Source organism: Channa argus, chromosome 3 (genome assembly GCF_033026475.1).
Source record: "Channa argus isolate prfri chromosome 3, Channa argus male v1.0, whole genome shotgun sequence".
Lineage (NCBI taxonomy): Eukaryota > Metazoa > Chordata > Actinopteri > Anabantiformes > Channidae > Channa > Channa argus.
Genome location: NC_090199.1, coordinates 1,746,691 through 1,760,728, shown reverse-complemented (window position 1 = coordinate 1,760,728; position 14,038 = coordinate 1,746,691). Strand labels below are relative to the sequence as shown.

Below are 14,038 nucleotides of genomic sequence, written 5' to 3'. Positions count from 1 at the left end.
ACCACCGGAGAAAATTACTCACCGTTGTGCAGCGAACCTGGACAACTAGAAGTCTGTGATAATTTGAGAACCTGCTTCAGAAACCTGTGTGACCAGAGTTGGATCGCACAGAGCACAGAGTGGAGTAATTGAAGTTTTGAACTTAACAACCAGGTGTTGTGTAGCGGCAACCACCTGTGCAGGTGTTGGCAGTTCTCTCCTTGTTCCCACAAATACAGCTGATCAGATTTCCTGTTCCTGCGTGACGTTCAGTCACTCTGAGCTCAAAACACCACATCTGTGCAGCTGCGGTCGCATCACTTTAAACACAAACTCACCTCAGTCACTGCAAAAACATGAACACTACAGGCTGTGAGGCTGTTTTACCGAAGCAAAGACCAAATGGGATCAGATTGCTGCTGCTGGACAGTCGGAGGCTTGATGTGACCGTAGCTTCAGCAAAAAGCACCATCACGTCTGCTGCAGAAATGCCTGCTTTGATCAGCTCGGAGACGACACGTGAGCTCTCCACTACAGTGTGCCTACCACACGAGTGTGTGTGAGTGTGTGTGAATGAGTCAACTCTCTCCCTGTGGGATTTCAGAGTCTGTTTTTGAATCCTTCAAGCCCGATGTGAATAAACAGGGTGAAGGAGCAACTTGTTTTGGTCTGTTTCTGCTGCATGTTTGTGTCTTTAGTGGCTGTAGTTTAGGGTGTAAATGTACATTAATGCTTTCAATCTTCCCTGTATTCATATATTTATTTTCACACCTTATTCTTCTACAAAAAAATAAACAAGCTGACCTGAAGCTTCCTCAAAGTGATGTCATCTGGAGGCATTTTTCAGCTGGAAGTAGAGCGATTTTGGTGTATGGAAGTCAGAGGAAACTTAAATGGCCTTTATGTACATGTACTCCCCAAACTAAAACCCAAAGAAGCAAGTTCAAAATTAGTGAGGCGTCCTCAGTGTTGTTGGGTCAGTGAAAAGCTTTTACTGATGTCAATGTAAAAACCCACTTTTCTCTCTGACGATGTGCCGTTTTCTGCAGTTTGATCACTTTGTTTAAAGTGTCACGCACTAAATACATCACATTTTCAACCATCATGCAGACACCACAACCAACAAATTGCCTTAAAGTTGTCCTTCAGTCTGCAACCTGGATTAGCTTGTTCATCTGATCTAAAGACCTCTGTCCAAAACGGACTTGCATCCTGCTCCAACTCTTGCACAGAGATCTTGTACATTCAGACTGTTGTAGACAGTCAGGATATGGAGCATTTGAGGTGACGACGAATGACCAACTGTAATCTTTAAGATGCTGCTAATACACAACCTCCTGCATGTGGAACATTAGAGCACAGACAGACAAACAAGCTCCTCCAGGCTGCAGACTGACAGACATTAGTAGAAACAATTCGTTGTTGGTTTCAGCTCTGACTGAAATTGAGTCAGGTTTGCGATGTCGCGATCTGTAACATCAGTTTCAATTAAACCTTTTAAATGAATTCAGCAGCATCGTAAGAATCAAGAAGCTCAGTCAACTTGCGTTGCACTTTGTTTAATTGACATGAGAAACAGACAACCTCAGTTTGCAGTAACAGTGAGATCCTTTGTGAAAAGCTTCATGAGCTGAGTGCAGTGCTTGAGGAAGAACGAGGACGTTGACCTGACTTACAGTTCGTCTTTACATCAATTTGAAACAGACAAAAAACAAACAGCCCTGCAGTTAATGAGTGAAGAGAAATTCTCTTTAAGGTGCAAATGGCTTTGGTGGCTTAAAGGTCGGGTTTAACACAGACGCACCAAAAAAGGCCTCAGTGGTCAAGGATCCGCAGGTTTCCTGAAACTATCTTGTTCTCCAGCATTGCTCCTGCAGGAATATCGATACGGTCGCCGTGATTCGCTATGATGATGACGGTTCCCTGGAGGGGGGAGGGGGGAGGGGAAGCAGATTAAAACTGCAGCCAACATTTCCATTATGATTTGTTTGGTCTTTGACACATGAAACTATAGTGTCTGTTTCTGTCACTACGTGTGATGTTAACTCAAAAGTGAGCAGTAAATTCAGATTTCGGACACATGATTTTACCTTCAGAGAGACGTTCTTCCCAAAGGTGACGTCTCCGGACACGGTGAGGTGATCGAGCTCCAACATGTCAGGGATGTTTTCAAACCTGGCCAGAAAGTCATGAACCTGCAGAGTAGAAGAAAACATGATGTCGCAGAGAAAGTTCTCCTCCACTTCTGAACTTTGAACTTCACGTTGTGGTCTGGCTGATTTCTAACACAATAAAATAAAATAGTCTCTAAAAATAGTCTTTGTCTCCAAACGTATTTAATGATCTTATTTTAGAACGTTAATACTTAAAGACTGTGAGCTTCATGTTTGTGTCTTGTTGGAAACAGTAATGTGGTCGAGGGTTTTGCCTTTTTTACCTCATTTGTTTCCAATATGATCCAATTCTACTGATATCTACAAATAAATAAATAACTCACTTTACTGAAGTGTCAACATAAGCTAAGAACAGTACAGGTATCTTTCATAACCTCTCGGCTTCTGATTATTCTGACCCTGTGGCAGCACAACGTGCATCTCAGATACTGACTTTGGTGAAGGAGCTGCCCAGTTTAACGTGCGGCGTGGTTTGAAACTCCCTCTTCTTGCTCATGGTGAGCGAGCCGGCGTCCAGGCTGTACAGGTTCGACATCACCAGCAGCAGGTCGGACGACGTCTTCACGGGCAGGAAGCGGCTGCGGGGCACGTTCACACCCATGGCGTTCTTGAAGCTCTTGATTGCGGCGCCGACGGCCGTCTCCAGCTGGATGACGTTCAGACCGCCGTCCAATGTCTGTGGAGAGGTTCAGGGGTTGGATGAAGAGTCTGACACTGCACCACTGGAGGACATTTGTGCTGAGAGTTGGGATTTAGCTTTAGTTGTGATTTTTGTGCAGGATTTTTGACTTCAGTTTCTTCATAAAGACCTTAAGTATTTTTGCTGCAGGGAATAACAGTTATAAATCAGTTTCTGTGAATGATTCTGTCAGAAAACTGTCTGGAAAACACCTCATTTATGAACTTTGAGAATCGATTAAAAATATACTTCGGACATACTGAAAAAGGTAACATCAATAATCTACTGTGGATCCTGGAGCACTCACAGTAATGATATTCTAGTTATTCTTCTTCTGAAGGTTCCACACTGCTTCAGCCTGCTTTCAGCTAGAAACACCGTTCAAACAGTTTCCAAATGATTAAGGAAATGTTACTGAGTCTCTGGGGACTTTGTAAATATGAAAATTACTCACAACTGAGTTATAAGTTTACTGGGCTCAAACTAAGTCAGTCTAATCCAACAGCCCTGCCGTTAATCCTCCGTTACGAAGGTGGAAATGTTCAGACTCAGGAGCTGATTCAGTTTTGGAGGCTGTTTTTAAAGATAAAGACTTATTTGTGATTATGAAGTGATTTATAATTCTATGAACATGATTTTAGTAATAAGCCAAACTTATTTTTTTGCTGTTACTGAATGGAACAAGCTCTTAATTTAATTTTGTTGTGGGGAGACGTCATATTACTCTTTAAAACACAGATTACCAGTTAAGACTGGCCTATTTTGTGGAGGAATACTGCTCTGCAGTGCATACTTTGAATTATTATATTAAAATATAAATAAGTTGTATTTTCATGTGCAGTCCTAAAATTAACTTTGAACCTGCACAAACTCAGCCTCTGCTCAACCTCTTGACACACTTTTAAAATACCTGAATCTGTCACTCAGCACTTAGAGAAAGTCCACAGATGCTTAATTTCAGGATAAACTTCAAAGCGGTTTTACAACTGCATTACAAAAACAAACACACCAATGTGTTTTAAAGGTTCTTCTGAAAAATGCCAACCACATGACCTACTACAGGTGTTTTACCACTTACTGTAACGGAAGGAGAAAGAACAAAGAAAAAAAGCAAACCATTTTGCTTAAACACAGTTTAAATTATTTACTATGATAACAATCACGCCAACAGGCTTCAGAAGTGTTTGTCACCTTTGGGTTGACGATGATCTCCAGGTCCATGGAGTTCTTCTCCTGCAGCCTCTTGACGGCGGGCAGAGAGATCCACAGATTGTTGGTGTTGAAGATCTTGAACTTGGTGACGGACTTGAACTCGTCCACGTGGGCCTTTGGGACCTGAGCGATCTCCAGCAGCCTCAGGTGGTCCTCATACTGGATCAGAGTACCACCCTGCAGGAGGGAAACAAAGAGCTGAGAGGCCGGAGCAGAACCTCGCCATGCCTGGCTCAGACCGTCACATGAATAGAAACATTCTAACCTTGACGTCCGCTCTGGTCTTGTCTGTGACCTCCATGATGAACTCGCAGCGTTTGTCGGCGGGCTGACTCATCAGGTGGTGGAGGATGAAGAGGTCCACGGTGGCTCCCAGGTTGTCGATGTTGGACACGAAGATGTACTCTTTCCCCTCAGCGATGAGTTTGTCCAGCAGCCCAGAGTTGTAGAAGCTGGCATAAATGTCCCCGTGACCCGGCGGGTACCAGGCCTCCGCGTTGTCACCGCTCATCCCCATGTGTTTGGCAGCTGGCAGCAGGGACTCTTTGTTGATTCTAGGATACCTGTGTAACAATATTAAGACTAGTTAGAATTTCAAAAGACAGAAATTTACATTCTTAGAAAATACTTCTACTAAAGTGTTGTAACACTGAGCACAGCCAGCAGTCACAGCACTTTACTGTAAACGCTCCAGTAAGATCAATGGTGGCCACCAGGTCTGCTCTACAGCAGACAGGGAGAGGATGGATAGGTGGATCAGGAAGGCCAGCACAGTCCTGTGGATGCCCCCTGGACACGGTACAGGAGAAAGGAGGATGGTAGGAAAGCTATCGAGTCCCACCCCCTGTATGACACAGCTCCTTCAGTGACAGTGATCTTTTCTCTCTGCTGCTCCCACTGTAATATCCAGTCATACTACTGATGTAACACTGTGCAACAACATGAACCTTAGTGCAAATGTGTGTGTGTTTGTTGGTTTCATACTCATTTGTACTGTATACTGACTTTTTTTCTTGCTATTATATATGTGCCTGTTTACAATTGGTGTTTTTTCTTTTTAAACATCTTATAACAGACCCTGATGAAGGTTATAGGCCAAAACTCATTGGTTATTCTACAATCTGTGTAAGATTTAGCTTGTTTACATATATGATTCCTGATTTTAAAAATAATTTTTTTTACACAACGTGAAGCTGCGCGTGTTTTTCAGAAAGCACAAAGGGTTTTGAAGTAGAATATACTATTGTGTTGGCATTAATCTTTATGACCGTAAAATGTGAGACTGAAGATGAAGTAGTTACAGTGGCAGTTCAGGTGCAGCATTCAGAGACAGTAAACACTGTAAACTGACACAAACATATTTCAAACATTAAATATTAACTTTTCTTGGCTCCACCTCCCTCCACAATATGACACAGTGACTGTGTTGGTCTTTATGTTGTAGTTGCTGTGATACTGACCACGAGTGATAAAAAACTACTTATAATGTTAAAAACAGCAGTTCTACAGAACAACCAGCGCTTCATACTCAGATATTTCTGAGGGGGTGAAAGACCCCAACAATCAGGTTTACTTTAAACTGTTGTAGAACGAGACTGGATGTGGACTTTCAGACCCCATGTGTGTCCCCAGGTGAGTGCTGTACCTGCTCTGGTTGAAGGTGTGGATGTTGACCCTGTGGTGTTTGTACTTCTGCAGGATCTTCTTTGTGTCTTCGTCCGTGTTGAAGGAGTTCATAAGGACCAGCGGCACATCGGCGTTATAGGTTTTGTTCAGATGCTGAAAAACAGAAACACAGGTGAAAACGTGATCCTCTGAGGTTCAGTTCTCAGAGCTGCCCGTTGAGGTGTCTGGAGCGTCTTTACCTCGATCTGCTGCACCGTCAGGTCCAGGAAAGTGTTTTCGCTGCGGACGCTGATCAGACTCTTGGGGCCCTTGCAGCCCATGCTGGTTCCCAGGCCGCCATTGAGTTTGACCACAGCGAGCTTGTTGAGGTTGGTGGTGATGTTGTCAGGGAGACCCTTCGACTTGATCTTCTCGTAGGGCTGGATCTGATGAGGCAACGAGCAGTGACAAGAGGTTTAGAGGGACAGTGAGTCTGTTTTGTAACTCAGGAACTGGGGGGAATTTTTTTTTCTTCTAATCAGTTAACTTTTTATCATTAAATTATTTTGAAACCAGGCTGATGCACAGTCACTTTTGTGTATTGTGCTGCAGTTTTTTTTAGTCCTGCATCCACAGTTATTGAAATACTTGGTAAAAGTAGTACTGTTCTCCTTCAGTACTAAATGATGCCAGACATGTAAACAGCTGCTAATTCACAGACCTGACAGTGATTTTCAAAGTGAGTCCCACCTGAGAAACTGCTTACAAACTGTTGTTGAGCAGCAGACTGATCGCAGAGGATTCATCAGCATCTGCACATCTGATTTATTTAAACCATCTTTTAAAGGACAGAGGAAAACCAAATGTGCAAAGTCCCAGTGTTGGACAGGTGTCTCCCTCTGACCTTTAAAACCTCCCCAGCAGCACATGACAACACCGTCCTACATGTATTTATGGACACCGTGCGTCTGGAAGGACCATCCAACAAACACGCTTGTGTATGACTGGTTAAATAGTGTGACCACGCTGCCACACCTGTGTAGAGGACATTTAGAGGACACTTTGGCTCCTAACACAAACCTCTATTGATCAGAAGTAAATAAAACTAAAATGGGCAGAAACAACTCGGTCATCAGAGTGAACTGCCCCCGTGAAAGAACAGCACACGCTCTACAAAAAAAAAGCAAGGACTTCACTAATATCTGTCAGGTTAATGTTACAATGATGTAATGATATGATAGTTAACAACTTCCACCAAAGGCTGCATCAGTGATGGGTTACAGTGTAAATCATTTTAACTGATAAATATTTAATAAAAAACAAAAACACAATTCTCACATAATGAGCAGTGATGAAGCTTCATGTGCCTGTGAAACCTCCTAGTGGTCAAAGCAGTTAATGCAGGGAACTGTTTGCTGACTGTGTTCAAAAGGCCCCGGGAGCCAAACAGTCACCTCTGACTTTTCAGGGATCAGTACAATAAACTCTGATGCCAATATAAAAAAATAGACTGTGCAAACATGGGGAAACCCAACAGAAATACTTTCTAATACTACAAACATGAAGCAGTATGAACCAGATAAAGCTCATATGTTATGCTGCCCTGAGTGATGACACACACTGTGAAGCTCTGGACGTTAATGTACCAATGCTTAGAACATATGGACTGAGCTCATTAAACTCATTTCACTATGATAATGTCCAGAGTGGAAAAATGGCCCTGTAAGAGGAGGGAGGGGGTGGAGCTGTGGATCTGAAGATTAGCAGCTGTTCAGCAGTGTCCACAGTTCCCCTTGAGACAAATGTCAGTGTCTGCCCAACCCCACCGCCCTAAACCCAGACTTTCAAATGCTGCAGCGGTCAGACTATTCTTAGTCCTAACCTTCACCCTGACGGCTATTTTGGGGACACCGAGGAGACAGACGAGAGAAACGTGTGCGTGCGCGTGAAATGTCAGCGTGCTGATAAATAGACCGGCGGGAATGTTCTCCGTCCTCAGATCTGGTTTCATTTGCTTGTTTCTGAAGCACGATGCTCGGCTCCATCCTGCAGTAGTTGAACCATTTAACGGAGCAGTCCCACAGACCCCGACCCAAATTCAATCTCTTCACCCTGATTTGATTTTATCACTGAGCTGTGAACAAACCAAATCAGGGCCACTTTTGTTCATGGTCCTGGATCTGATTCATATGTGACAATGTGACTGCTGTCAGCACCGTCAGATTGGGATTCAAGCTCTGTACACGTTCAGTTTGCCTGCTGGCATCAGTCAGAGTAAAATAAAGACGAGATGGAGGAGGAGGTGAGGGTGTTTTAGATTTGTTGGACAGCTTCTGTTTCCATACTTCCATAATTGATGGCATTAGATGAACTAAGCAAAAGTTCATCTACACAAAAGTTGTGTTTGTTCTTTAGTTCACTTTGTGTTGGCAAGTATGAAAACATGTGCCACATTCTCTGACTGACTCAAGTCTGTAACACAGCTGGACCTGTCAAGCAATTTTGGCCAAATCTCAATATACTACTACTACTACTACTACTAATACTACTACTACTACTACTACTACTACTACTACTACTACTACTACTACTACTACTAATAATAATAATAAGACTCCAAAATTGTTCCTCCATAGAGAAAGATTAGATTCAAACGGTGCACACTGTTTTAAAGTACACGACGAGTGAATAATCTTTTCCTTTCAGCTGTTTCCTTTCAGGCGTCACCACAGTGAATCATGTGCCTCCATCTAACTCTGTCCTCTGCATCCTCTTCACTCACACCAACTAACTTCATGTCCTCTCTCACTACATCCATAAATCTCCTCTTTGCTCTTCCTCTAGACCTCCTGCCTGGCAGCTCCAACCTCAGCATCCTTCTACTGATATATTCACAGTTTTGTCCTCTGAACATGTCCAAACCACCTCAATCTGTCCTCTCTGACTTTATCTCCAACACATCTAACATGAGCTGTCCCTCTGATGTCCTCATTCCTGATCCTGTCCATCCTCGTCCCTCCCAAAGAGAACCTCAACATGCTGAGTGAATAATGTTCACAGGAATGAAAGCGATGCCATCTTATAATCCAGTTTCCAGTTCTCCTTGAAGGAAAAGGTTCCAGTTTGGAGGCAACATGTATATGAATGGTTTTAGATCAAGTCGGCCTTTCTTGTGTTAAAATAGCTCCACTTTTAGCTGAGTCATCTAAACATCTGGGGGAGGTTTTTCACATGTAAAATAATTCTCTTACTGTACACGCTGATGGAACACACAAGTTTTAAATGGAAACTAATATATAAATGTATATAATATGAAAAGTCATCTCTCTTGAAATTTAGACAAATCTTCCCTTTAGGTAGATGAGGACAAACCTCAGGAACAGGATGCCAGGAGAGAATTTGAAATAAAACAGGCCTCTAGTGGCAGATGTTCATATGATGATGCCATGGTGGAATTTTTTTTTTGCTAAGAAAAATTAATTGCCGCACTGAGTCGTGTTCACTGAGTCCCTGATGAGAAAATGAGCAATTTCGATTCCCAACATTCTTTATGTAGCACCAGTTCACAACAAAGTCATCTTCACACATTAAACAGCAGTTGGTTTCAAATTGCTGAGGAGTTTAAACTGCAGTTTGAAGTAACCATGAGTTTCATTATAGTTTTATTTGAAATATTTCTGTGGATTTTATTTTTATTGATAATATTTGTAACGTTTTAGCGCATGCACACAAATCTCCATCATCCTTGTGCCATCATGGCCTAAAGACGCCTGGAGGCTGATGTTCTGTGAAGTTACTTAACACCAAGCTGTTCTGACGCCTGACCAAGCCTCAGTAAGAACACTGACCTCAGACTGCAACATGAAACCTTGGGCTCTACTAAAAAGGGGCTCACCGAGTCCTCCGGGGGCCGGTTGATCTTGGGCCATTCGACTGAAGGACCTTTGACCTGCAGGAATCTATGGAAGAGCTTCTTGAAGCCATCAAAATCTTTTCTGGAGATCTGAAACAGAACAAATAAAACATCACCTTCTGCTGTGAGAATAAACTACACGATCACACAAGGAGCGTTTTTACTTCAGCATAGTTGGTTGTGTAAAGTTAACGGTAAGTAGAACAGATGATGACACTAAATGGACATTTAGAAGCAACGATCAGGTGTTTAACACACTTCATTAAAAGCTCCAAACTAAGTGTTCTCTCACTTCTGGACTTTGTGTCTTCCCTCCCTGCCTGAGCTCTCAGCTGGTCCCGGTGCACAAACAAAAATCAGAACAGCAGCTGACGCCTGTAGTTTAACCAAATTTACTCAAAAATGATAGGATGCATTTGCTGAGAACTATTTTAAGAGGTGGATTAATCTGGTTCTGTAGTGAGTATTTATGGCAGTGGGACAGAGACTAAATAAACCACAACTGTGTTCATGGCAGTTAAAGAACACTGTGACTCACTGGTTCTATTTTTTTGTACAATATCTTTGGCTTTTTAATCAACTTTGCTTGGATCAGCTCTGTGTGTGTGTGTGTGTGTGTGCTGCTCTAAAGGACCTCAGGGTCGTTCACCTCATGTTGCACCACTGGGGTCTAAGTGACCTAATGGACCTAATGTGCAAATATTTGTTCTATAAATGTAACAGAATCCAACTTTAAGGCTTTTAAATATTTAGTTGCCAACTTGAGTCCAGTTCAAAGTGCATCACTGAAATCAGTGGTTCACTGATCCACACTGAAGACTTCATTTGGAAAAACACATAATGTGAGAGCAGATGCATCTCAGAAACATGTTTGGGCTCTGACACCTTCTCACAGCTCTTCCCACCTCTGCCTCGGCTCTGTCGGCTGTAGCGAGCAGCGCCTCCAGCTCACGGTGCATCGACTCCTCGTGCTGCTGACGGAGCTTCTCCTGGAACTCTGTCATTGCTCCTCTGGTCAAGTCTGCAACACACAGGCAGCAAACACATGGATGTGTTGTCTGAAACTGGCTGCAGCATCTAACTCCTTGTCTTTTGGATGGAAATATTCCAGATCATTTAAGTTCTTATTTTCAATCAACCTCTCAGATTCACGCTTATTTTACTTTGCTTATCTTCGCTTTGGCAAACAGAAATGTATTTTCAATCAGACACAGGGATCTAAATCTATGGAAATATTATATTTACAATCAGATTAACGCATTGTCCTTATCCTTCTTTTTATACTATAAATAAAATGTTTATTCCATTTTAAACTGTGTTACTGTATTTCCTACTGTCTTTTATTTGTCTTTGTGTATTTTTGATTTAGGTAAAGTTTATGAACAAGCACATTAAGACTCTATTGTCCCACTGCTCATTGGTTTCTGCTTTTATCTATGTAAAACAAATTCAGATTTGATTGCTGTTAACAGCCCAGTAATTTGACTTGTGGTAATGACTAGTGGCAATTCGTGGTCTGGTGTTTGTTTACAGCTACATTGTCTGACTTAAATTACTACAGTGTTTTTACTCCACGTTTCACTTTTCACTGCTTAGCATCAACCATAACTGTGTGATTCATAAACACAAACACAGAATTTCTGTCATATTCCAACACAACTGCTTTCTTACAATATTAAAGTCGACCTTTGGCCACCGTTTTTTAAAAATGCATTTCAGTGCCTCAGAACATATTTAAAGTTATGGGGTGAAATAGTTTTAATATTAAAATAATTTATATTTCTCTTTCTAATGCAATCACTTGCCCATTGTTGTTTTTTCTATTAATCTAATACTTGTTTCACTGGGGTTTTCTAAACTGTAGATGTTGAAGATCTTCCAAAAGCAGCAGCTGATCCTTCACCTAGACCCTAATAATTTGACCCCTAACACACTGTGTTTTTAAAAATTCTGGGACCAGTTTAAAGTGTGAGAAGCAGAATAAAATCTTGCAGATTTGAGACGTTTGACATGAACTTTGAGTCTCTGTTTTTTCCTGGAGTCAAACACCAGGTCAAAGAGGATAAAAATACATAGCTGTGATAAATGTGAACTTACCAGATACAAGAAGGGACATTTTACCGCAGCGCTTACAAGCAAGAGACAATAGCGAGAAGATCTGTACAAAGGAAGCAGCAGATGTGTCAGCGAGATCCAAGCACTTCTTGAAAAGTGGTCCCAAACTAAAAGCTAAAGTCAGCCGCCGTCACAGAGCAACACGCTTCTTCGTCATCCTCAACTCAGAGGAAGCTCGCAGCCCTACAGCTCTGACCCTGAGCTCAATACAAGGCCCTGCCCACACACCCCCTACTCATTCACCCGCAGTGTGTGTTGTGGGTAAGTTGGTGGTGTAATTGTCCTGACCACTGCCCCTGATTTTATCTGCTCGGCTTTGAGCATTATCAATATAGCTTTGTTCTGGGTAAACAGTAAATCTATAATTTTTGCGTTTTGGAAAGTTGATTGAACAAAACCAGGTTTGTTAAGACACATCAGAAAAATGTAACAGCATTACTGAGTCAAGAAAAACATGTAAGCAAATACTAAAAAATGCATTTTACTAAAACCTGCAGCCCATCATTGAGATATAATTCAGCACCGCACAGAAGACACCAAGCAAAACTCTTCAGTGCAATGATCCCACGATGGTGGAACGAGCTACCAAACTCTGCACACTCAGCAAACTCACACCCAATATTCATAAAACAGCTGAAAACAGAGCTGTTCCACACTAAGCACTAAAAACAACACTATCTTTCTGCTCGTTCTCGCATCCCGTGAAATGTAAACACTTTTCTGATAGGACTTTTCTTTGATGTTTTCTCCTTGACTTGGATTCTTGCTGCTTTGTACCTCACTTGTAAGTCGCTTTGGATAAAAGCGTCTGACAAATGACTAAATTACTAAATGTAAAAATGTAAATGTTCCTTCTTCTTTCCAACCAACATTCCAGATCTTCAATGTATTATTGCTAAAGATGTCTCCCACATGATTACGTGTATAACCTGTCAAAGTACAACATCTACTTGTGATGAGAGAGGAAACATTTGTAAGTCTGCAGAGCTGAACGTGATGTATCGATAAAAAGCCAGAATATTCAAAAACATTTTAATTTACTGACTAACTTATTATATAGAAAATCAGTTAGTCTTGTTTATGAGGATGGAATCAGAAAACATTTGGCTTTGTTTCACTACTTCTGTGAAAATCGACAGAATAAACGAATGTTTGCTCAGATTCTTCATGATTTAAATTAAAATTGTGCATATACCAGGATACTGGTGTCTGATCTTCACCTGGTCTGTGAGGGTCTAGATGAGGGAAAATCAACCTGTTGTAAAGGTTTTTAACAAATTGATAAATATTTCCAAAGTCTAATTCTGCGTTAAAAAGTCATTAATCTAGATATGCAACATTGATTTGTAGTGGATTATGATCTGGACCTGTTGTCTAGATTGGAAATAAAAAAAAAACATTTGTTGCATTTTCAAAATTTGAGTATTTTACTTTCACAACTGTGAAACTTTAAAGTCCTTGTCTCCTTAAATTGAATTGATAATTAAATTCAGATTTGGCACGTGTCACTATGGTGTGAATGTGTTTTTTTTTTCACAAACAAAAGTCAAATAGTATAAGACTCATAAAAAATAAGACAATGTGCAAAACAAAAAGACGCCTGTAATTTAAGAATTTCCCCTTAATCCCGAAACGGAAGCGAACTTCAGCGCTGCTGTCACTGCGTGTTTGCGTGAAGGCGGACAAGTGACACAGCAACTCAGCAACTCAGCAACACAGCAACTCAGCAACACAGCAACTCCGGGCAGAAGCAGCTTCATGCGGTTCACACACGGTTCAGTGGTTTTGCTTCCCCCCCACAAAGAGACAAACCACCGGGTCTGACTGAGGGAGCTGGTACCCACCTGACGGCACTGTCAAAGTACCGGGACAGCCGTACAAATACACCCGAGGACAACGGGGACAACCTTAGCTCGAGACAAACTGCCGCTCAAGCCCGGGGGACTCGGGTTTGGGACCAAAAGAATCGGTTTAAAGGGTTTAGATGCGCTGTGGACTCATCTTCCTCCGGCTGTTAGCTTGAGGCGCTGACAGTCAGCCTAACGTGCTGCGTCTCCGAAGACTAGTGACGTCGCGCGTCCGAACGTCAAAGCCGACTGGTGATTGGCCGAAAGTTCCCGTTAGTCAGACGTCCTCGCCCCTTCAGGAAGGTCTCATCTGCGGCTGCAGACAGGTGATTCCTGTCGGTTCCATTTAGTGGAATAACGTTTGTATTGAAGTTCGGGCGACCGATTATTTTAGTTTTGCTCCAATATTTGTTTCAGTTGAAATTTAATAATTGAATTATTTTTAAACACAAACCCCCTCAGGTGTCCACTGCCCCCACGTGCACAACACACGTCAGGAGTCCAACAAAGCTAA

At 42.0% G+C, this 14,038-nt stretch overlaps 1 protein-coding gene across 2 annotated transcripts; it reads right to left on the bottom strand.

The window, feature by feature from the left end:
- Positions 1-1,522: 1,522 nt before the first annotated feature.
- LOC137124473 (UTP--glucose-1-phosphate uridylyltransferase-like) lies at positions 1,523-13,701 on the bottom strand. 2 transcript variants are annotated; one of them, XM_067499526.1, is made up of 10 exons: positions 13,522-13,701; positions 10,468-10,583; positions 9,545-9,652; positions 5,910-6,095; positions 5,690-5,823; positions 4,310-4,607; positions 4,024-4,221; positions 2,587-2,829; positions 2,070-2,174; positions 1,523-1,902 (listed from the first exon to the last, which is right to left on the bottom strand). In XM_067499526.1, the coding sequence occupies exons 2-10, from the start codon at positions 10,564-10,566 to the stop codon at positions 1,795-1,797; spliced, it is 1,479 nt and encodes a 492-aa protein (XP_067355627.1). In that variant the 5' UTR covers positions 10,567-10,583; positions 13,522-13,701; the 3' UTR covers positions 1,523-1,794. The 2 variants fall into 2 exon arrangements, with proteins under 2 accessions (XP_067355627.1, XP_067355626.1); XM_067499525.1 differs by lacking the exon at positions 13,522-13,701 and adding an exon at positions 11,660-11,857.
- Positions 13,702-14,038: the final 337 nt, after the last annotated feature.